General features: G+C 49.0%; 1 protein-coding gene across 1 annotated transcript in view; it reads right to left on the reverse strand.

Moving 5' to 3' along the window:
• Positions 1–470: 470 nt before the first annotated feature.
• The window catches only part of R3HCC1L (R3H domain and coiled-coil containing 1 like), a 36550-nt gene continuing 11965 nt past the window's right edge, over positions 471–25055 (reverse strand). The window contains 6 exon segments of the mRNA XM_082224976.1: positions 471–1056; positions 4916–5056; positions 6133–6228; positions 6367–6437; positions 6836–7011; positions 15016–16781. Of these exon segments, the coding sequence (XP_082081102.1) occupies positions 1001–1056; positions 4916–5056; positions 6133–6228; positions 6367–6437; positions 6836–7011; positions 15016–16781 (2306 nt within the window). The 3' untranslated portion in view covers positions 471–1000.

Here is a 25055-nt window from a genome sequence, read left to right on the forward strand (position 1 = left end):
TCCGGCAGCTATTACAAGCCCTATATTCACAAGGTGGGAATGACATGCTGCAGGGGCCTCTGCCAAAGCATTCCTGCTATGAGGAGGGGAATCCCAGCAGCAGCAATATCCTGGTAGGGCCAGGGCTATTGCATTCAGCTTGGGTGGCAAAGGCCTCCCGTAGACATGCCAGCTTCCCAGCACACACAAGGGAAAAGAGCATCTCAACACCAGCTCTTTACTGGAACTTAGCTCTATCAGGATTCTGCTAACATACAAGAGTTGCTGCTTTCTGTGCATCTGATGCTGACTTCCGGTCAGCATTTGGACATCCTGAGGAGCTGGGAGGAGGTCTGGTCCAGCCGCAGCATTGGCAACCCATTGGCTGCCACCACCGGCTGTTGCTGAATCCACAAGGTTGCAGAGGTTAATTCAAGAGCAACTTGGAAGTAGTGAGGCTGCGTGTAATTGCACACTGCACCATGTGAATTTTTTTTAAAAATAAAAAAGCCTTTAATAAGAAACTCAATGGCGGGCACTTGATCATCCTAGAGGGCCCATTGTAAAAGCTGCCACAGCTCAGTCCAGACCCACAGAACCCAAGGGCACCACACTGCTCAGTGGTCTTCCTGCTGCCCACAGCGGAGGAAGGCAGCGCATCCAAGAAGGGCCGAGCCAATGTCATTTGGATATTGAGGGTTATGTTTCCATGGCACAACAAGTGGAACAGTGCCAAGTCTTGGGGCCGGATGCCCAGTGGCAGCTCTTGCAGAGGCACTGCCAACTCCAGCTCCACTGTTTCAGGGTCTCAGGTGCATCCCAGGGCAAGGCTTGCTGGGGCTCATTTGAGCACGTTTCCGCCGCTCAGGAGGGCCCATGTTCTTGCTGCTTAGCCCAAAGGGAGCAGCAGAACTTTCCCCGACGCTGCCGAGCACAACCTGCCCGCCTGCGCCCAAGCCCCAGTCCTGCTCAGGTGAAGTCTCAAGGCATCTCTCCCCTTTCTCCTTGAGATGGTGCGGCCTCACTCACGTCCTTCCCAGGCATCTTCTCGTTGTTTCATCTCCAAGCGCTTCCGCTCTGCAAGGAGAAAAGGGGCAGGTGAAGCCATGGGGGATGCACTCTGCCAGCGTGGGAAAGTGCCACACTTGGAAGCTGCAGGGGACTGCAGCCTGTTAGAATTCCTGCTCCATGATTGCAGTCATGGGATTGTTGTCTATCACATGACAGTATATGAAGTTAGTTCTTGGTATGAGCTTTCGTGTGCATGCACACTTCTTCAGATACACTGTCTATCTGAAGAAGTGTGCATGCACACGAAAGCTCATACCAAGAACTAACTTAGTTGGTCTTTAAGGTGCTATTGGAAGGAATTTTTTATTTTGACTATGGCAGACCAACACGGCTACCTATCCATGACAGTATATGTTTTGACTCCACAGAGCGGCGCTTCTCCGCAGCCTTGACGCTTCCTCTCCCTCCTTCCTCCATCATCTCCCGCCCTTCCCAGCTCACCAGGTTCTGCTCCCGTGACACAGCACAACCACTTTCCTCAGCAAACTGTGGTTGCCTATCCTGCTGGCACTCAGAAAGCGTGTGCCCTGTGCTGACCTTGCTTCATGCTGCCATCTCCTTCCTCCCATCTCAGCCGCACTGTGCCTGCCCCTTGACCAGCCTCTACCGGCAGTGCCATGCCATGTTCCGATGGGCTGCGTCTCACCTGTGCTAGGATCAGAAAGCCTGCCTGGTGACCCGAGGGAAAGGCTAGTGAGCAGAGAAGAGCAGGGAGACTGAAGAGTTGGCAGCTTCAATTAAAACAAATCACCTATTCCTATGCATGACTTACACTGCCTCCTGCAGCTGGCACTGGCTCCCAGTTCCGCATCCTGGAGCAGTAATCAGGACTGGAGCACCACCTAGTGCCCAAACCTGAGGATCACAGACCTGATGCCCCCCATTTTACCATATAGCATTTTGGGAGAGCAATTGAGGAACGGGGCCAAGTATATGGGAGCGCCGCTGCTGGTGCCTCCTGTCTCATAAGCATCTGGCCGAAGCCATAAACTAATCTTCCAGCTTTTGTCCCTCGCAGCGCCATGGCAGAAAAATGGGCAAAAAAGAAAAAAAAGAATAAGAATCACTACTCTAATGTGGTCACAAAGAGGACATCTGCAAGGACAGTACAGTAAAAATATGAGAGCAGGGGGAGGCCTGGGCTGAACGAGGCTACAGTAACCTGGACATCATATGTATACAATGAGAAATCTGTTGCAGGAATTAGTCCAAAATGCTGTGTTCACAGGGCACACGCCATCATTGGCAGGGGTAATAGCGCTGGAAACGCTGCAGTGATTATTGGATTCAGATCCTATTCAAAATGCTAAAGTGAAAGCTATGGAGAAAAACAATTTTTAACAGCTTCTGATTATGCTGGGAATGTCAGAGAGACCCAGAGTAATCCATGCTCATACTCCAGTTTCAAAAAGAATGACAGAAGGTAATAGAGTCATTGTATGAGAGAAGCTTCCTCAGAAAACTCCATAGCTGTGCGGTGTGTGTGTGTGTGTGTGTGTGTGTGTGTGTGTGTGTGTAGTGGGGGCTGGAGAGGAGAAGGTGTAGGGGGGAAAGAGGCTATATTAGAAACAGGAATATCACGGGGAAATTTATCACCTGAACTGACAAACAACTATCAACACTTTTTTTTTAATGTGCAAAAAGCTTGTTGTTAAAGACATATACCTACAGTGACTAAAATATTTGCATTGTTAATTACCTGCACCCTCTTCTCCTGATTTTCACTGCTGCCTGAAGGGTCTTTGCAAGCTTAAAACACTGCGTTTTGTTTCTAAAAGAGCAGCAGGATTTTTTTTTAAAGGCAAAGCCTAACGTGACCTCTCTAGGATGCACGGTGTGCTTCTTTGAGATCAGAGGCTATTCAGCTTCCCTCTCCAAGCCCAATCTTTGATGGTCTCTGGGGGGCATGATCCATCAGCTGTGCCCCCATCCTCCACCTGCTTCAATGAGAGGCCCTGCCTCATCCCACTTCCCTGAAATCTCTTCTTCCTTCCACATTTTAGGGCAGGGGTGAGCAGCCTGCAGCCCAAGCAATGCATGTGTCTGAAGCAGATGGCAAGGTGGGGCGGGAGGACCAGGGGGGAAGAAAGTGGCAGAAAGAGAAAAGTGGGAGAGAATGAAAGAAAGAGAAAGAGAAAGTGTGTGTGTGTGTGTGTGTGTGTGAGAGAGAGAGAGAGAGAGAGAGAGAGAGAGAGAGAGAGAGAGAGAGAGAAGTGGTGCTCCCCACTTTTGGGTCAGGCTGCCTCCACTGCTGGCACACAGTTCCCAACAGATCATCCCCAAGAGAATGTGGCTCTCAAAAGAAATAAAAGGTCCTTGTCTCCCTACAGCATATACTCCTGTAACAAAATCAGAGGCTCTGGATAAACTAAAAACGAACATGGGAACCAAAGAGCTGCCAGCTCCTTTGCCCAACCTGCCAATCTGGAGTACAAGACAGATCTGAACGTCTTCCAGACTACCTGCCCTGCAAGGCCCATAGGCCTACTGTCAGGTTCCACTATATACAAAAGACTTTATTGACGTAATAGAATCAACTCAGCCCAGAGGGAGCCCTTGTCTGTGACTTTCAGTACCAACTAACCCTTTCACACCAATTCAATCCAGTTGTGTCTTCCATAAAACTCCTCCACTTCTGAGCCAAGTCTGTGATTCTTGGTTCCACCTACTGCTACCCCTAGGGCAAATACTCGGCCGAATCAAGTCACATATCCATCAGGGTTAAGGGCCATAAACCACAGGTACAACATGTGTGTGAATTTTATTCTGGGCAACCACTGTGGAGGGTGGGAGCTTTGTGGATTCCCATGAAGACTAGAGATGTCAAAATATCCCAGCCCAGAGGACTAGGACATTGGGAGCTGGTACCTGGAGAGACAAGGTACTCCCTAACTACTCCTTTCTTAACAAAGGATGCTGAAGATGCAACTGACAGCTGTAGGACAGGAGCGTAGCATCCTCAGGTTCCTACAAGCTGCTCTGAAGTGGCCGGCTCCTGCTACCCAACAGAACCCTCCCAATCCTAACAGGAAATAACAGACATGTGGGGAATCTGAAAGGACCTCACTGATCTCATTACAGTTTCCAAACAAATATGGCAAAGCTGCGCACTCCCCAGCCAGGCGGGCACGCTCCACTGCTGTTATCTAGCTGGTGCAGCTGAAGGGCAGGCGGAGAGCCAGATGCCATCACACTGGGAAGAGACAGGGCCCTTAATGGATACAATAAGCCCAGGACAGCAACATAGCTGAGGTGGCAGCTCATCTGACCATGGGTCTCCTGTGCCCTGGAGAAAGCTGGTAGTGGTAGGGAAAGGGGGAAACAACCCCTTTCCCCTGCCAGGCCACCTGGTACCCCCTTTGTTGTGCAGAGGGTGCTTCCCTTAACGCCGTTCTGCCTTAGCAGCAGAAAGTGGAAGGAGAGGGAAGGGCTAAGAGGGAACCCTTTCCCAGAATGCAACCTGACACCAAGGGTGATCCCCTCTCCTGTATCCCTGCATGTTTCCGCCTGGCACACTCGGTGCTTCCGTGACCTAGACATTGGCTGCCTAACAGACTCCCTCAGGTCCTCAGGCAGGCAGAGCTGTCTGTGTGACAGCAAGGAGAGTGAGCAAGCACGTGGTTGGTGTCGCTTACTTGCAACCCCGCCTGGAAGCAGAGAGCCAGACTCCCCAGAGACTCCCGGGACGTGGGTAGTGAGTGAGAGCAGGGAGGCCTGAGGCGGAGACATCAAGAAATTCCCCAGCATCCCTCGCCTGCACTCCGCAGCACCGCAGCCTGGGCCACCTCTGTCTCCAACACACTTCCTGCCTCTACAACACAACAGCATCAGCTCACGTCTTTCCCCCCTGCATCCTTAGGCTTACCTCGGGCTGCTTGCAGCTGCCTGCGTTCAGCTTCCCGCTCGGCCTTGCTTTGGTTGCTCCGCACGCCCAGGGCGCCTGTCACCAGTCTCCTGGCCAGAGCGGCTGAGGTCTCGGGGCGCTCTTTGGCTGGCTGCAGGAATTCTAGAGGAATTGGCAGAGGGAGGAGAACAGTCTCAGTGCTCAGAGTCAGGACTCCCATTGCTGGAAGATGAGAGTATTTAGGCACTACATCAGCAGATGAGTCCTTTTCCAAAAGCACATATTAAAGGAAAAGAGATAAGGCAGGGAAGAGCATCACCCACAGCCTGGGTGCTGCCCTCTATCACATACAAAGAGGATAGCAGAGGAGGCTGAGAGCACCCCTGATGGTCAGGAAAATGGGAGTGGAAGCAGCTGTCAAAGGATCTGCCATGGGCAAGAGACACATGGGAGCAATGGGGTGACAGTGTGTGTGTGGGAAACACTGGCTGGATGGGGTATGCAGGGCTGCACTGTTGCCTGCCTGACTCTTCTCTCCTGTGTGTCACACACCCACACAGCTACATTGCAAACAGGCCATGTGACACTGGAAATGTTTTGAATTGTTTTAAATATCTGCTTCTAATGTTATCGATTATTCACGATTTTAATGTGTTTAATTTTCTGTAAATTTTTTTTGTAAACCGCGTAGCAGATTCTACTTTCAATATTAATTTTGTTACTTTATTTTTTTAATGCACCTTTCAATTCCCTGGATGTTGCCCTAGGAAGCCAACCAGACTACTTGTTATTCTCAGCCCTGATGAGATGCAAGGGACTAGGGCAGCCAGCAGGAACCTTAAGGGAGGCAACCCATTTTTCTTGATTCCACTGTTACAGTTAACAAGCCCTGTTCGGTGCTAGCAGGAGATCTTCCACTGGTTTAAACTGCAGCTGCTTCCCTGGAAAGGTGGTTGTAGGATTTGGGAAGCCCAATGTTCGTGTGAGAGAGAGACTTCCAGCAGACCAGGTTTCATAAGCAGTTGTGCTGAAGAACCAGTGCTCATCAGCACCTGAGAGGAGCAGAGATGGAGGGTCCAGGTGGGTGGGCGGGTGGGGCTGTTGAAGCCCTACAACTATGGCTACCTACAATGATCCGGGATAATCTCTGCAAGGTAAGAATACATAGTGCAGCTATGAGCTACAGGCTGGAAGATGCTCAGCACCCCAGGCATTTAATCTCTTTCTTCTGGACTCACCAGAAAAGGCTCGGGCCTTGGTCTTTGCAGCTCGCGTGGCCTGGGACAGCGGACGGGTTTTCACCATCAGGTGCTTGGTGCTGAGAGCATCTCGGGCTGCGAAAAGAGAAGCAGGTGTCATATGGGGAAGAAGACTCCCTTCCCAGTGAATGCATTAGGCAGGCCATCCCCACCAGGTACCAAGACAGCCGCTTCCTGTTGCCCAGTCAAGCCCTGCTGAAAAGCAAGCCTCACCTGTGATGGGGCTGGAGAAGATCCCCAGGGCGTGTGTGTCATCCACCCATTTAATGTCAAAGCCTTTCTTCCTGGAGAGCAGGAAGGAGAAATACAGGGACATCAGGGTTCTTGTGGGGGTGTTCAGAGGAAGAAAAAAGCAATTGTGTGCATTCCTGGGGGGAGCTCAAGAGGGGGTGCAGGCAGGGCTAGGCAGAGTTGGAAGGATGCCTGGTGGGTAGTGATGCCAGAGCATCTTTGGAACAAGACTGGCCTTTGCATCTCTGAGCCAGGGAGTACACCTGGATCCAGGTCCAAGGACTCACAGAAGTCAGGAGGCCATGGAAGGGAAAGCTCCAGGTGAAGAGAGCCCTGCCTGCTGGGAGTGATCCACACCCAAGGAGAAGGTGTGACATGGGACATAGAATTGCAGAGTTGGAAGGAGCCACAAGGGCCCTCTGGTCCAACACAACGGGGACAAATGGCTCACTGGTAGATGCAGAAGACGCGCAGCAGGTCCTCGGTGCGAAACTCCGCTGGGAAGTCGTAGATCTCAATGATGTGTGGCAGCTCAGAGTCACTCAAGTCCAAGTCAGCCGGGGTGTAGTTGTAGTAGTCAAAGCGTGGTTCCTGTAGCCCCGCAGGGTGTGGTCTGTGGGGAGAAAGCTGGAGGGAGGAGAGAGGAAAGCAGTGAGGGGTGGCGAGCTCCAGCAGCAGCACTGCAAGGCCCTCAGCCTCTTGCCCCTTCCCCCAAAGCAGCCCAGGCCACTGGTGGACACCCCCACCCCAATGCCATTTCAGGGAGCTCATCCTGATCCCCCCCACACCACCTCTGAAACGACAGCCAGGCGCTGCCTCTGACTGCTGAGCTCCGTGGTGCATCTTAGCCCCTGAGCCCTTCTGGCAGCCCTGGAGCGGGTGCGCTGGCTGATTGATGAAGCCGTGGGCTCGTGTTGCGGAGAAGGATTGATGGCCCACGGGAGATTGGGAGTTATTGATCAGGTGCCTCCTGCTGCTTGCATACTTTCCCCATTAACCGTTTCGCCAGGCTCCCTCGTTCTTTTCAGGGGAGGAAGCTTGAGTGGGTGCCCAGCTCCCCAGCAGCAGTCTTCCTGCCTGCTCCGCGGAAGGGCGTTGGTGGCACCCAAACCAAGGAAGCTGAAAAACCCAGCTTACAGAGCAGGCGTGGCAGCCCCCACTCCCCATGGCTAAGCAGGTGAAGCTAGAAGAAGTGTGGGACAGAAATAAAAGGCTTGACTGGGTTCAGACACAGGTGGGAGAAGACCTGGGCCCATGTTTTATTTACGGTAGGTAATGCCCCAGTAATCTCTGGGCCAGAAAAACATATGAATTGCGGAACAGTTGAGAATAATGACAGACAGCAGCCAGAGATTTTTTATTCTTTTTAAGACAGGCTCAGGGAGGAGACAGGTGTGCTGGGACCCGGCTCCCGGGATGCTGTGCACACCTGCACCCCAAAATCAAAGAAAAGAGCGGGAGAATGAAGCAGGCTGATCTCACACTGCTCCTAAGGGAAACAAATTACGCTGTGATTACTAACACACTCTAGATGTGAGGTTGCCCTTGAAAACTTTTCAGAAACCACAGCTGGTGCAAAATGCTGAAGCCAGAATAATGTCTGGTGTCTGCTTTTCTGGCCATATTACACTGGCCTTGTTTAAATTGCAGCAGCTTTCAATTCATTTTCAGACCCAATTCAAGGAGTTGGTTATTATCAATAAAGCCCTAAATGGCTTTGGGCCAGGATATATGAAGGCCTGCCTCCCCTCACATGAACTTGCCCATCAGTTGTAGTCATCTTCCGAGGCCCTGTTCTGTATTCCACTGACAACATATGTGCATTTATTTATTTAGAGCTTTTATTTTCATCCCATTCTTTGGCTATAATAGCTTATAAGTCACTAAACAAAGATTTCTCTGCACTCAAGACACATCACAAAAGGGAAATGGATTGGGAGGGATGAGAAAATAAGCAAACTCAGGGTCAACTTCTTTATACAAGCAGTTCAAATGGTGGAGGACATTGTCTTTTAGATGGGCAGTTAAGAAGGTTTTATTTCATCTGAATTTTAGTGTATATCCTACTCTGGGTGTTTTATTTTGGCTTTTTAAATGCTTACTAGTTTTAACTGCAGCGAGACTTTAACAGCTGTAAACCACCTTGGAGGATTTGCAAGAACCAAAAGCCAAAATGCAAACACGGCTCCTTCCCTTGCAAAAGCGGGGAGGGAAGAGACTCAGGTCTCTGGGAACACCGCGAAATGCTGGCAGATCTCATGCCTCCAGGTCTGCAACATCATGGCCTAATGAACAACGACCCTTCACTGAACTGCTTAGCCTGACCACTCAGCTCCCCTCCATACGTGGGCCTTGGCAAACCTTTACCCCCAAAGTCTACCATCATAGCTGCTGGGAGACTGAAAGCTGGATGCAGTTTTCCTAGGGAAACGCACTTGTGCTAGGTCCCTAAGCGGCGCAGCTCCGCGCACATCCTGTGGCCAAGGGAGTCTATAATTCAGCCAGACTCTGTCTGCTTCCCCAAGTACCTGTACCAACAGAAGCCACGGCTGTACAGGGAAAGTCTATAAATTCCAGCTACTTCGGTCAATAAAAGACAGCAATTCAGATAATTTCTTCGGGAAAGTGAATTGGTGGGTGGGTGGAGCACGGAAGAACGAGCCGGCGAATCAGGGAGGAAGAGGTGGATCTGCAGCAAGAGGGGCAGGATGGAGTGTGTGCCTCGGTGGATTTAACAGGATCCAAGCTATTAACTTGATCGTTAAGGAACCTAAGCGAAATACACTCGGTTGCAGCGGGAGCTGGCCAAGAAATGCTTGAGGGAGCAGCCTCTCATAACATTAAGTGGCATGGCAGATCTTCAGAGACGATGGAGAGCACACTGCATGAGCACCCCTGACCTTCACAAACCACTGGGTGCAGCAGAAGGCACACTGAGGGCCAGGAGCTGCCTGCCTCGCAAGGGTGGTGACAATCCATGCACAATGCACAACATGTACAAAGCCTGCTCGTCTCTGCACACAACTTCAGGCTTGACTGATGTGAGCCGGCTCTGCAGCGACAAAGCACATGCATGTTTTGGGGCAGCGCAGCGGGGAACACGGCACCACATTCTTACAAATATGCTTGCAATGGTTCGTGCAGGGGGAAAGCGAGCCCATTAATGGGCTTCCTGTCTTGGGTTGCTTACAGGAACCGTGCGCCCTCGTGCCGCATTAACACAGTCCCAGCCTCCTGCTCGCAGTCTCCTTCCCAGAGATCGCTAATGTTCAGATGTTGTCCTGTGCTGGGAAAGCTTCTGCCGGCGGATGCACAGGCAGCAAGGAGCAAGAGGACACAGGAAATGAAGACTGTCTGCCACGGCTCAACGCTCTCCAAAGATTTATCCACGCTGCTACACTGACTCTCGCTCGCTCGCTCGCTCGCTCAGCTTTTGAGACGGAGAAGACAGTCAACATGCGGCGGGGGGAGAGTGAAGCACAGTGGCAGCGGCCGGAGGAGCCTTATAGAGATAAAAGCGTGTAAGGCAGAAATGTGTGCCCGTGACAGCCTGCTCTAGCACACTCCTCCCTTTTGCAGACAGGGCTGGCTAGTTACAATCTCTCCAACAGAAATGGCCAGTTTAGCCAAAGGTAATCCTCCCAGAAACACTGTATTACCAGCTATGGCATATTTTCCACGGATGACTGAAAAAAGCGCATCACACGGCACACGCATTGGCCTCTCGGGTGCGCAGCCTGCAAGGACAGCTGGATTGCTGGTCAGTGCTGGGAACCCAAACTAGACAAGTAATGGCCTTCAAAACAACAGAATGAATTATTTCCACCTTTTCCATTGCATGTTAAAGTTTTCGTTCTGATTTGGGAAGGATAATATTTTCTTCTTCTTCTTTTGAGTGAAGGGAGACAGGTTGGACTGGACCAAAAGAAACAGGAGGGATGGATCAAATAGCCTTTTGGTGGTCCCTTCCAACTCTGTGAAATGAAAATGAAAGAATCCACTCTAGACTTCAGGGCCACGAGGATCAAGGGCCCGGCCCCAGAACAAGATCCCCCCCAGTCATTGAAAACAGGGTGTTCCAAAAAGGCTTCGCAGATTCCTGAACAGGAACCAGCAGCAGTGGTTTCTAGGTAGTGAGGAAATGCCCAAGGCCTGTGCCAGAAGAAGGCAACTCTCAAACATCTATCTGCACAGGGCCTGAACATAAGCCCTTACTCTGATCCCCAGGCAAGCCTGAACAGAAGCATTTACTCCCAACTCCACTCTTACACACAGAGAATTAAGCAAACACATCTCACCTGCAGCTCAGAACCGACACACAAGCCATAACATCAACTCATGCAAAGCACCCTCTTTTGTGTATGCCAAGATCTGATCGCTCTCATTCTAAATCCCACTTTCACACACCCGAATCTCAGCACAACACTCCTCGTATGCAACGAAATGAGTTATACTGACCTTGGTACGAGAAACTAGAGTAAGTTTTTCACCAGGGAAAGCAATAGCAGAGGAACAGCTTTATTTAGTCACGAGCTGTTTTTCCCCTCCTTCCATTTTTATCTCACCATATTCTTCTTTTCTTAAAACACAAGCAGGAGGATATAGATATGTGCATATCTGCATCAGCACAGTCACTAGGCTGGAGCTGCAGAAAGGAAGCCAGACTCTGAGCTTTGCAGGAATCTTGCCTGTGAATTTTCACTGCCACATTTCTCCAGCGCCCGGAGATCTTCTGATACCCGGACTCTGGGGACATTCATAGTTTAAAGGAGAAGCATTTTCACCAAGGACGGGATCTTCCTGTAGTATTTTAAAAACACTCCAGGGAACAATTTACTGCAGGACAGATGCAAGTTGACCCAAAGCAGGGGCATGTCCCAAAGTAAATATTATTAAACACTCAGGAGAAGTTGCTAATGTGGATGGACCCTCCATTTGAGATATTGGCCGGCATCACCCACAAATTCTGCTGCTGATATTCTCACGAGGAACAGCACAGCTCACACCATATCCCAGAATCTGTCACTGTAGGCAACCCAAGTCCTGTCTTATCCACACAAAATCTTGTACCTCATTAAAGCGATACAAGCTTTTGTGTAATTGGTCTCGACAAAAGTCTCATGCTGTCCCTTGTCCCAGCCATCGTCCCGCCTTCTCTCTTTCATTATCAGAACTATTTTCTTCCTCAAGGTGAATTTCCAGCACTGTGCCCATTTGCCAGGGCATTCTTCAGCTATATCAACTCATTTTTCTTAGCAGACAGTAAATCTCGTGTCGGAACTATGTGATTCTAGAGAGTCCAGCTATTTCACAAGGTTCTCAGCTTTTTAGGGCCGGGAGGAATCAAAGCTGATAAATGGATTGGGTGAAAAATATATGTGGGTATATTCATGCGATCACACATAGTTCAGTGCTCATTAAGATAAATATGACACGCCTGGTGTTCATTAAGATAAATATGAAAAGCCCAAACTACTATTCTAGGAGGGAAATGAATACACTTAAGAACATAAAAAGAGCCTCCTGGATCAGTCCGACGACCCATCTAGTCCAGCATCCTCTTCTCACAGTGGCCAACCAGATGACTGTGGGAAGCCCAAGCCCAAGGACACTCTCCCCTTCTGCAGTTCATTCTGAAGCTTTATTGCCTCTGACTGCGGAGGCAGAGCATATCCATTGTGGGCAGTAGCCCAGCTCTCAGTGAACACACACATTTATTTATATTTTATTTACCAAAATGCACATACAGCATTGCTTGATTGTAAGAAGACCCTCAAAGCGGTTTACAAAGGGGGGGGGGTGGAGAGTCAAAGGTTTGATCTGGTACAGTGAAAAGAGACTGCTGAAACGAACTGCAGTGTGGACACGGCCTGGCGCTCCACAAAGGTTTTGAACTACAGCTTCCACCAGCCAGTATGATGCTTGCACTGGCCGAGGCTTAAAGGAGTTGTAGTTCTAAGCATCTGAAGGACATCAGGTTGGGGAAATCAATGCCTCCACAATTATTACATGATATTCTGCATCACCACACCATCTACATTTTTTTTTTTTTTTTGCCCACAAGTACAAAACAAAATTGCGTCTCCGTTTTTTTAAAAAAATGGCTAAAAGCCAACTGCTCAAGTTCATTCCTCACTGTGGCAAATGGAAATTCTGGGGTTCTCCGAGTGTGGCACTGTTACAAAAGATGCAGCTGCAATTGTGTTTAAGAAATGTGTAAATCACATTAAGAACCCCTCACCCCGCCCTAAAGAGCCTAAGTCATCCCCTTAGCCTGCCCTAATGCAACACTGAGCCTTTCCCCAGAGTATTGACTCCCGAGACCTCACCTTCATTCTTTCAACTCTGCAGTCTACACCTTCCTCCAAGTGGTTACTTGTGAGATAATTGAAAGGAAATTATCCCTGACTTTTCTAAAATTAGTGCTTTCTAATGCAGGCAGTTTACTGGTATCGGCTCTCTGATGAAAGCAGGCGCAGAGTTTGTTTAAACAAAGCAAAGCGATTTCATAATGCAGAATTCACAATGCTACAAATAGGTCATGCCCACAACTAGGCACGCATCCATGCGGTCAGGCCTTTGGGATCGGAGGCGAGAGCACAGAGAAGCTCTCTGGCCACAGGACTCGTCCGCTGGTTGCCCCTCTATTTTTGTCTAAGCCCAGCCATGCTATTGCCCTACATGCAGCAGATCCAGCCTTACAGAAGAAGGAAAGCAGACCTAAAGTAGATCATCTAGATTCCTTCCTCACCACACCCGCTTTCCTTGTGTCTTTCAGGATACAAACATTTCCACCCAGCAGTATCCCGAGCATTGTAACTGCAGAAACATGTGAACATCCAGTAAACCCTGCAAATTTTCCTTTGCAGCAGGATTCGTTTATATAAGCCTGGGAGTTGGTGGGGGATGTCTATGCGCCTTGATATGCAAGGCCAGCACCATACAGAGACTGAGCCACACATGTGCAGCAAAATCGGTTTGGAGGCAATTCTGTTCCTGCTACACCTTCAACACCTATGAAGACAAGTTCTGCTTGGTGTGCTGTCACTTCTGCACAGAGGAGCAATGGGTAGCCTGTGCACCGATTGCACGATCCGGCCTCACTTTCAACTGGCCGGTCACCTGCCAGAAAGGGAGATTTAATTTCCTTGCCGTTAACTGACTGGAATAAGCAGCAGTGAACCCAAAGCTACTTCCTGTAAAAGCTGCCCCCATGGAGTTTTAACAGCTTCCATTACCAGGAGTTTAGGATGGTTTATGAGCTAACCCTTGGTAATGAGCCTGCTTAGTTAATTTCAATGGTTCGCCGGAGCTATTAGCAAGCCGAATCCATTCAGATCAACCCCCGGCTCCTAAGCAGGCCTGAATGCACATCGCAGCAATATTAGGACACTTTGTTACTTTAGGTACTATTGTGTCACTCCAAAAGTACAGGGTTTATGGTATTGATTTAAGCTTTAATAAGGGGCTCTCAGCCATCCAGCCGACACAGTGCTTTCCTCATAAACGGAAGGCAAGGCTGCACGCTCCCCGTGCTGAGCTACTCATCGCAACACATTTTGCGCTATTCTTGCAGGGCGATATGCTAACAAGCCAGAGCCAATTAAAAACCTGCCATTTCCATGAAACTTCACGGTACGTCTCTGCACGCCTCGTGGTCATCATGAAGGCTCTGCTTCGTAGCAACGCAGCCGTCATGCAGAGGAACTTCCGCCTGCCTTATCTTACGCATTTTATTATATCTAGTCAGCCAAGAGAGTTTGGCAAGCGTTGCAGAGTTCAAGGTGTTGGGGAGTTCTCAAGCCAATTGCTGTGCTCCTCTTTAATAATTTCTCAAGCACCACTTCTGTTGGAGACTTCCACGGACTACTAGGTCGTTCGTGATATTTTTTCTGAGTCCTCCTCTAGCCTCGTGACAGAATACATGTGACCATCTCCCCACAATTATCGAAGGGGACAGAAATCGGCTCAACCCAGAAAGTGTCATCATGCGCTAACTTTGCAAAAGGTTTCTCCAAACCCTCTAACTCTCACCATGACTTCATAAAGAAGCAACTTAGTAGCTCCCATGCCTCTGGTGAAAAGCTTCAAAGTGTGCAGGCAATCTGTACTAAATGCTCAAAAAACAGAGTAGAACTCGGGCTCTCTGTATCTGCTGATCACCAGTTTCCCGTCCCTGTACATACAGAGACCCAATGTGGCTTCTCTCTCCTCTCCCTCCAAAAGAATGGAAATGTTTCAATAAATGGAATCTAAAAACTGAAATCAGGACAACCTACAGATTTAAACTGGTGTGTGTGTGTAAAAATCAGAAATCAGTTTACTCCAAGAATAGAGGTTTGGATTTTCCAACAGAAAAATTTAAATCTCTTGCTTATGGTATGACCTTCTGGGAAAGGACATCGGAAAAATATTGAGATTGTAAGAGAGAAAGAGAAGGCGAGAAACAAAGCGCACCTATAGAATAAAGGCATTGCAGACACACCAGCTCAGCCAGCCATGCAGGGCCTCAAAACTAAAAATGCATTCTCCGTAAACCAGCTGCGTCACGTGCTCCCCAACATGCAACTATCTCCCGCCACCATGTCTCATGACACCCAGCTCCAGGAAAAGTCCACAGAGAGTACTCACCCCCGCCAGTAAATGCGGATCCAGGCAGTCACCATCGTCATTAAACAGAGCATCCCAGCTCTCATCTGCTACGCCGCCGTCCTCATTGCCGGTTGCCGGATCAATGCTGGTTCCAGCAGGCTCCTCGCTCCATCCAGCTTCTTCGCCTGCCTTGGCTTCAGACGGATGCCACCACCTCATGCCCACATCCCCATGGCTTGGCTTTTGCACTGAGGCGTCCCCTGAGAGAGCTCTTGCTCCCTCCATGACTCTCTCTGCGCTGCACGCCGCCTTCTTTGAGGCACATCCCAGTGACTGGCCAGCAGCCTCCCTCCCTTCAGCGCTTTGCTCTCCCACGCCCAACGTCGCTTCTCCTGTTGCCGGCGCAGCCTCAGCCCCAGAGACATCGCCTTTGCACCGACAGGTGTGATGGGAAATGCTGCCTCCCTCCTCGTGTTCCCTGCCACACCCTTGCCCCACTTCATCCTCCAAGACACAATTGGGGTGACAATCCCTTGTCCCGTAGTCACTATCTGAACAGTTACAGCCTGCAGCCACCCCTGAACCACCTGCCTCAATTAAAGGGCTCTCATCCCTGTTTCCTGACACATTATCAAAGCTCACTCCAATCTGATCAGACATGTGTTCAACTGCATGACTGGGCACGCTACTCTCATTCTCCTCGCCATGCTCTAGTGTGCTCTGCTCGTTGGCTTCTGCCTGAGGAGCGACGCTCCCGTTTGCGTCTTTGATGCCACTGCCTTCCTTTGGTTCTGTCTGATCTGGAACTGTATTGGCCGTATCGTCCAACATGCTACTGTCACTCATCTCTGTCGGATTGGAGTTGCTCTTATCACGTCCACCAGGCTCAACTGTCTCAGGGCAAACTAACGTGTTTCCCTTGCCTGCATCTGTTGGATCAGGCACTCCCTCACCTGCACATGCCGAGAGGCAATCCTCATGTGCCCCTGGGCCACCTGGAACCCCCTCAGCTAAACTTCCAGACACATCGCCCTCACTTACTCCAGCTGGTTCTGAGTCACCTTGGCTCGCGGGCGCCATTGTGCTTTCCCTGCTAGCCAACAGGCCACCGTCACCCACCTCTCCCTCATCCGAGAGCCTCTCGCTGCTGGATGTCTGCACACTCCCTTCACTCAGCCCTACCTGGTCTGTGTGGAGTGTTCCTGCCTGCTTGCTCACGCCAGTGCGGGGAGTCCTTGGCAAAGAGAAAACGCCCTGCTCTGCTGACGGACACACATGCTGCTCCTCCCAAGAGCAGTCTACCTCGTTACGCCTTGGCTGAAGCTGGAGCTCGGCCATCCTCCACAACAGATTAGTATGAGAGAGGTCAGTGCAGGACTCTGCGTGATGGCTGGGCAGTGCAGAGGGAGTTGTGGCTAGGAAGCTGGAGGAAGCGGGCAGTCTGTGTGACTCAGCCTTCTGCTGGGACCCTTTCCGAGCCTTTGGCCTTGTGCAGAAGGCATTGCTATAGTTCTTGCCTTGGGATGAGGTTCCTCTTGGTTCTCTGGGCGCATCCACTCCATCCCGGTCCTCGTGAAACAGGCCTCTCCCAGCTCTGGGACTCAGCCTTCCCTCACATCCTTTGGTGATCTCCTTCCCTGAGGAGCAGGAGAGGCTTCCCTCGCTCCCGTGTCTGGTGGCTAATGAGGTGCTAGTTTTTGAGCCAGCCGTCTCCCGTAGAGCTCTGGGGACGTACAGGGCCTTGTCTGGCTTCTTGGGCCGTATCCGAGTCCTCTCCGTATCTGGCTGCATAGTGCTGCCAAGATCTGTAAGAGAGGAAAGAAATCAGTCAAGTGAGCAGCAGAGCAATGTAGCCCCACGTAGGTGTTTGGGGAAGCAGGAAGGGGAGGATAACCTGGAAACCGCAGCACAATCTGTGTCCCACCTGCTGCCTTTTACAGAGCAGAAATAGTCTACAGCCAGGGGAAGGCAGAGGTGGAACTAGATCAGAAACTCATTTCCTGGCCAAAGGACGGGTGGATTTGCGCATGCCGTTATGCACAGTTACAATGGCCTCATAACCATGGCTGCATTCTAAGCGCAGGGTACAGCTGTTTTGTCTTACTTTATTTTGCTTTCATGATTCAAATTTTCAGTGATTGTACCAGATCTCTTTCAACTTAAAAGAAAAATGGTACAGGAGTTGACTAGGGTAGAGGCATGTGAGGCAGAAAGGCACAAAGACAGAAGTTGGGAATTGGGATGCAGCCTAGAGGGTCTCAAAGTTTTTTCTCTGGTTCACACTTTAATAACAAAAATTTGCTCGTGCCATGCCAAATTTTTGAAAATAAGAAATGCACTGGAAAACACAACTAGGAATGTAATTAGTATCACTTGAGGCTCCTGCTCTCATTTGGAAAAGATATCTATCTATATTCTTCAAATAAAAAATATTTCAATATTATACTTGTACTATCCTATGTAAAATTGAAATGTTTAAATGTTTCTTTGATTGTCCTTGGGTTTTCCCACGACCCTTGCCATCCTCTCCTGCCACATTCATTGAGAACCACTGATGTAGCCAGTTATAGAGCAGGAAGGGGGAGCTGAAATACTATCCACTGACATTTGACAACCTTGTGTAGCCTCTCCCCTCTACAATCTTTGCCAACGTGTTTCCAAACTTCTCTTTGCAACCATGAGGACTAAAAACATGCTCCAAGCACCAGTAATTTCATAATGGTGTGGAACTTCTAAAACCGAGGCGGCTCTATTGATTTGTTATTTCCTTAAACAGAGCTACACCTGGAATCAAACATTCTGCCAAAAAAGCTCTATATACCCTCTATTACTCCGTATTTTGATTATTCTTTTGGATCGAGGAACTACCCATGCATCTCTTATGTGCCTTGCACTAGGATTTAATGGCACCCATCCCTCTTTGTGGCTTCCACTCTCCCCCTAAACACTTTCAAAAACAGCTCTCTAGAAAGCAGGGCAACCGTGTCCCAGGAAGTCACGGTGATTTTGCACTGGATGTGGGAGAGAGCTAATGCTACATGGCCTTTTCATATGCTGGACCTACAGCTACCTTGCTATTTCCAAGAAACTGGTAGAAGCAAGCTCCCACCTGCACATCAGCATCCTGACCCCAGATGCTTCAAGCCCTAACCAAGCTGCTCCAAGGCTTTTATCGGCTTTGCCTCAATCCGGCACAGAGAACCACAGCAGTGCTTGTCGTTGACTCAGGGCACTTCAAAGTGCATGAAAGCTAGAAAACAGATTGCTGCCTTTAAAATGCCAGAGCCCTCCTCTCAATTTGACTGTTTCCATGTCCAACTTGATCCATGTCTACTGGACAGTGTTAAGTACAGGACTGAACAAGCAAAACAAGTCAAAATAACAATAATGTAGTTTTAGCCTACACTTGCAACAGTTACCTTCCAGTCTCTCAGCTGGGGTAGGGTAGGGATGGGGGTCGGACGGACCAATGGTTCCCAAACCATCCACCCCCCTCCCATGGACCACTTGAAAACTGCTGAGGGTCTTGCAGAACCACTTCATGGGTTGGTTTGTTTTTTTGGCCTGTCATAGCAGTTGATGTGCTAGTTGCTGTCTGCTTTTTAAGTATGCTTTTAATTGCTTCTTTTATTTCTACGGCATTGCATTTTATGGTATTACAATTTTAATTCCACAGAATTAAAACTGCACTATAATAAAATACAATATAAGAAATAAAAGATAATTAAAATACACTTAAAATCAACATATTTAATTTGAGGATGTGCCATTTCCTGTATTCAATCCAAAAGCCACAGACACACCATGGTCCACCTGAATGGAGTTCACAGACCATGGATGATCTACGGAACTCCTGCTCCAGGCCTTTCTTTTACACTCATACTTCCTAATCCATGCCCCACAGAATTGGCAATGGCCTTCTCTATCTTTTGGGTGGGGGTGGAGATCCACTATCAAGATCAGTCACGCCAAGCCATCTCTTCCATACGTCTCCCCTCAAATTAACAAGCCAAATCCACAGCTAGGTCCCCTAATAAGGTGAAGTCCAGATACTAACTGCATCTCACTTTTAATAAACTGGGCATTAGCTGGCAAGACAGATTAACACACAGGGGGAAAAGCTGTTCTTATCTAATTAGTAAGATAGGACGCATTTCGGAGCAATTAATGTTCGGAAGCAAGATTAGCCCCAGAGGGTGACAAGGTAAGATTTTTGCTGCAATCCCAAGAAATGCAAAATGCCCATTGCCTAAGAACGTGGCCGTTCTTATTTTGTACAGAGCACCAGGAAGTACAGAAGCCATGTGAAAGAATCCAGCAAGCAGAGGTCTCTAGCAGAGGTACCCACTATGATGCTCCGCATATGTTACTGGACTACAATTCCCATCATCCTTGATCACTGGCCAGCTGGCTAGTCCATCAATACCTTGAGGGCACCACGCTGCCTCCCTCTGATCTAGAGATATTAAAGGTAGGTAAAATCTAGAGGTATTATTCTTGCTCAGGGAATGAGAGGTCCTGTGTTAAATCTAGGAGAAGAAGCTGAAAAACCAATGCTCAGTGGCAGCGCACACGCATTACATGCAGAAGATATCTAGTCTGATCCCTGGCATCCTTTAAAAAAAGGATAAGGCAACAGATGGTGAGAAAGACCTCTGTCTGAGACCCTGGAGAGCTATTATCACTCAGTGCAGACAGTTGCTGGGGTAGGTGGACAGATAGTCTGGCCAAGTAGTCTTGCCCAAAGATCTCCCAAATTCTGGATCCAGAACTGTTAGGGGGAAATAAATAACAACACGAGGAGTCCAAGCCACCAAGGTTGCATGCAAACTTTGAACACCCAGAGATTTGGGTGAAATTTAAAGAGTCTGTGATGACCCATTTGGTTGCATCCATCTGGACGGGAACCTAGGCTTTCAGCCGATCCAGGAAGCAGCCCGTCCTGCTTCCTAATGCAAAACAACACCAAACCCCCGCTAAGTCCCAATCTTGCTGCCTCCAGGCGGAAATGATACAGACACTCATCAAAGTCTCCAGTGCTTAGATAAGAAGGCCAGAGTGTTGCTTTGTACACTCTTCCCCCACCCCTAATGGCAAGGGGAGGGGGCTGTGGTGTGCCATCTCCTCCTTGCAATTGCATTCCCATGGATATGCAATAAGTGCAGCATATAAATCCTAAACCGCCAAGCACCTAAGGGACAGATTTAAGCTTCTGCAAACCAGAGATCTACAGAATATGCTAAACACGTTGTATCTCCTGTTAGCTAAACTTCTGAAAATATATAGCGTGTGCTGTATTAAATTAAGCTCCACACATTAATAAAGCAGCATCAAAAGATGTTGCCGTGAACATATCACATGTCTGCAACAAGATCGGCTTTGTGCTATCTTCCCCTTCCTAGTGACACTCTCTAGTCACCTCCACACACCTTACTGTGAAGCCTATATGCTGAACCTGCCCCGTTTAATGTACGGTGACACCCAATCCCCAACCTCAATAGATGCACTCAAGCGACAATTAAGGAGATTCACGCCCCATCTCTTCTCTTACTTCAGATAAGAGAAGCCCATCAGACTATGAGGCTTATGGGAATGGCTGCTGCCACGCCAAGCCCATCTTTCATGTGCATGAGGGGTCTAACGACTGCAGGATAGATGAGTTACACTAGTAAGGGATAAATGAGTTATGGAAAAAGCTGGATATTAGGACTAGCAAGAGGAAGGAGTGCTCTTGTACCTATGGAGGTGAATATCTAGGTTTGACCTTAGTCAGCCCAGCTGCCACCAACCCTAAGCTTCAAAATATACAGAGAGGATTGAAAGTATCCAGAAGTGCTAGAAATAAGCCTAACATGTAGTGCAAGGACCCCCACATTTTTGCTCACTTGCCACTCACCAACTAGAACACCACTTGATGTTACCAACACAGGATCAGTAAAATGATGAGCCAGTGATGCACTGGCCCTTCTGTGCTTGCTTAGACAGAACAGATAGAGACAGAATCCCCAGGACCCCTGCCTCTATCAAAGACCAACCAGCACCTTGCATGCTCAGCGTTTCAGAAATGTAAACCCAAAATGCACAGGCTTTCCTCCTACCAGGACAACTTGTCCCTTTGGGAGCACAATGCAGTTTTCTACACCCGCAGATGGCACAAGCCACACTGAAAGGAGGCACTCAGCCACATGCCACTTTGGTAAAGGGTCTCACGTGCATTCTGCAAGTGGGCAAACTACACGACTGGCCAAGTTCACACAGGCAGCCAATTAGGAACAGGTCTGTGAAGCGCACTTGGAAATCCTGGCTTGTAGGGCTTCCATTTCAGCTGATCTAGGGTCAGGAGCAAGTGTGCAGCACACAGTCTCCCTCCCTGAGCCCACTAGGCCATACCACCCTCCACAAGCCCTGCATCGGTGCTCTCATCACCAACGGCGCCTACCGGTACTTCTTTCTCAATGGCAGGAGCGCAGTCCAGGAATCCTGGCTCTCAGTCCTATTGAACGTGCTAGGCCACGTTCTCTTCCTCTCGCTCAAGCCCCCTTGACCCTTTCCTCAAACCCCAGACCACACAGCCTTCAAGGCTAACCGCCACCCTGAGGCCCCAGGTACTTGCGGCCCCCCTCTTGCCAGAGAGATTTATTTTTCATAAGCTTTGGCACAAACAGCAAGGCTGCTATCTGCCAGGCCCCAGGCCCCTATAAATATGCATCAGGCCACATTTATGGAGACGGATGGCTCGGGGGTCTGTCCTGTGGTTGTGGGGGAAAGGAAGAGTTGGGGAAGGGTGTGGCCGCAAGATTAATCACTGCCCACTCCGTTTAGGGGTATTCATCATGGCCCACTGTCAGGTAAATCACTGGAAAAACACCTCTCTAGTAATTAATGGGAAGTGACGGATGGACAGCCCCTGGGCCCATTAATCTGGACCATCAGAAGCAGACCAAGATTATGAATGTCAGGATGCATAAACTGTATACCAATCAATAGGGCCAGGAATTCATCCAAGGTTCTCATTTCCGAGGCACCTCCGGTGCATTAGGCTCCGCTCACCTTCCCCGCCCCTGCTTCTCTCTCCCCTTTCTTCTCCCCTCTGCTGATTTGAACTGAAAACAGATCCCTCCCCAGCCAAGCAGACGGTATGTACAGCCCAGAGCCTGGAGGGGCAGGAACGCTGCCAGAGAGCCACGCAGAAGCCTCACAGACAGGGCAATGGAAGCAAACGCCCCCCAAATGAAAAGGCAGGCATGGCGGCCGGATCATTCATGCCGCACCTTCCATCTGCCTGCACTTCAATCTGCTTCATTCCATAGCAAGCGCACACATCTAAGGGGTTAAAAAAAAGTGGGCCTTGCACCACATAGTCACTGGATCGTGCTGGTAATGGGAACCCTTGCCAAACACCAGTCTCTGCTCCAGTGAGATTCTGCCATGGTTGAAATGCAGTGCCCTGGATTTGGGGCAACCTGTTCTACCCAGAATGCAGCACGAGGCTCTTACTTCACCTGTTCCCACAGTTGTCTTCACTGTCTGCTGACTCAACCTTAGGTGGGAACTAAGTAGGGCTGGGTGATATATTGATAGATAGATAGATCTTCCAAAACCAGTTCAAAGTCCATATCGTGATATCAGTTTCATAATTTTTGACCTGGCAATATATTGCAAATCATGATGTGTGTGCGCGCACTATGCAAAAATCACGATGCAGGAAAAAGCCAGAGCTCTTGCCTTATTTCAGACACATATATCAGTGCTATATCAGTATACCGTGATGTTTAGCTGGTGATATATTGCAGTGTTGAAAACCAGATATTGTTCAGCCCTAGAACCAAGAGAGCATTCACAGGGCAAGGTGCCTGCTCTACACTTGAAGGCAACTTGTGCTCAAGTTCTTGTGGGACAGGTGTCAGATCAAACTGCTAGTAGACACAGTGACAAAGATGGTGGACACAGTCCTTTTCTGCTGTCTCCTGAGTTGCACAGGACCTTCACTCTACAGCAGAGATCCCTGACCATCAGCCATGCCATCTGGGGCTGATCGGAGACTAACAACATCTGGAAGGTCACAGTGTCCTCATGCCTGATCTGCAGCCTAACCAACTCTTCAGAAAACTAGAAGGGCAGCAAGGATTCCCTAGATGGTGAACAAAATGGTTTTCATGCAGCACAAGTTAGCACGGGAGCAGGTAGTCAAGCTGCTAAAACATTATCCCCTGCACCCGGGGGCAAACTTTTTACACAGACTGCAAGGAGTCTAGCAAAGAGACCAATCCATTTCCTCACCAAGAAGCAGGCAGAGCTCTTGGATCTTTTCCATTCTCCAATAAGCTAATTTCACCTGCAGAATAGTCCCCTTCATCTTTATTGACTCGGTGAGAAAAGAACGTATCATTAAGACAGCTTCAGCCCAGAGGAGTCATTTTTCAGCACAAAATATAATCTATTTCTTTCCGAACAGCCACACCCACTGTGAACAAGGAGCTGCGCTCAGCTAACTGGGTGCTCTGGGGGTCTGTCACGGCAACAAAGCCTGCTACTGCTAGGTAGGGGCAACGCCACACAAAAGCCCTGCTCATAACCACGTTACAAAAACCATTTGGGTGGCAGACACAGAACCGGGCACCATGCAGAGTGGAGGCAGCCTTGCGGAAACCCAAACATTTAGCCGAAGAGGCCATAAGAGCCCCAGAAAAGTGAAGATAGGAGGGCTGAAAGAAGAAAGGCAGAGTTCCCTACCTAAAAACATAACGGCGGCTTTTAGGATTGAAAGTCTACTGGGCTTGCTCTCAGGCCAGCCACATTCCAACATCAAGATGGCAAAGTGAATCTGGGGACATTTATTATCTTAGGGCTGCTGACATTTGCTGATTCCAGTGCTTCCTTACAGTCACAGTTGCTGAAACAAAGGGGGTCTCAGGTTCTCTTCAATGCTTTTTAGGCCTGATGATCATGGAGATAAAGAAAAGACGTGACTGCAATGCATCCGAGAGCTCAAGGCTCAGTACCAGGAAGTCTGGAAACAAAAAACCCCAAAGAATACAATACGTATTTTAATGAGTGGGGGCTCTGGAACAGAGTCTTCTTTTTTTTAAAATCAACAGTATTACTGACCCTCTCATCACCTAGACCAGGAATAGCTAACTGGCAGTCTGCCTCTGGCCCCCAAAGTAACTTAATAAGGTCCCAATAATGCTACAGTGGTACCTCGCAAGACGAATGCCTCGCAAGACGAAAAACGCACAAGACGAAAGAGTTTTCCATTTTTTGAGTCGTTCCGCAAGACGAATTTCCCTATGGGCTTGCTTCGCAAGACGAACAGTCTTGCGAGTTCTTGCGAGTTTGTTTCCTTTTTCTTAAAGCCGCTAAGCCGTTAATAGCCGCTAAGCCGCTAATAGCCGCCGCTAATAGCCGTGCTTCACAAGACGAAAAAACCGCAAGACGAAAAGACTCGCGAAACGGATTAATTTCGTCTTGCAAGGCACCACTGTACCAAATTTTGAACTGCATTGTTAGAAAGAAAACCACACAGCTTTACTCATCAGGAAAAAGAAGCAATGAGTCTATGTCTGTTTCACTGCCAAACTGCCACTTGTTTAGGGAGGTTTTTAATGTTTGATTCTATTTTTAATATTCTGTTGGGAGCCGCCCAGAGTGGCTGGGGAAACCCAGCATGATGGGCAGGGTATAAATAAATAAATAAATGAAAGGATCAGTGCCAGTTCCCTTCCCTATTAATAATCCTGTATCATCTGATCACATGCGATCCACATCTACAAACCCAAATTAACTACAGAATCTGGACAGGCATGAGGTCAGGTTGTTCCAGCTCTGGACAACGTACAGTCCAGGGAATAGAGTAGTCCTGAGAACAAGGAGGTTGGCTTTCCCTGACCTACACTCCACTGATGCAACAAGTCTTGTGCAGAGCCAACACTTTCAGATAGCCCAAACTTAGCCTGCAAATTGCAAGCCTTCCTGAAAACGGCTTATCTGTCTATCTCCTCCCACCCCACCACTGCTCATCTGACTGGAGAGTCGTCCATCATCTGTGCCGAGACAGCCCTGCCACCATCTCTCATCAC

Source organism: Podarcis vaucheri (genome assembly GCF_965113315.1).
Source record: "Podarcis vaucheri genome assembly, chromosome: 5".
Lineage (NCBI taxonomy): Eukaryota > Metazoa > Chordata > Lepidosauria > Squamata > Lacertidae > Podarcis > Podarcis vaucheri.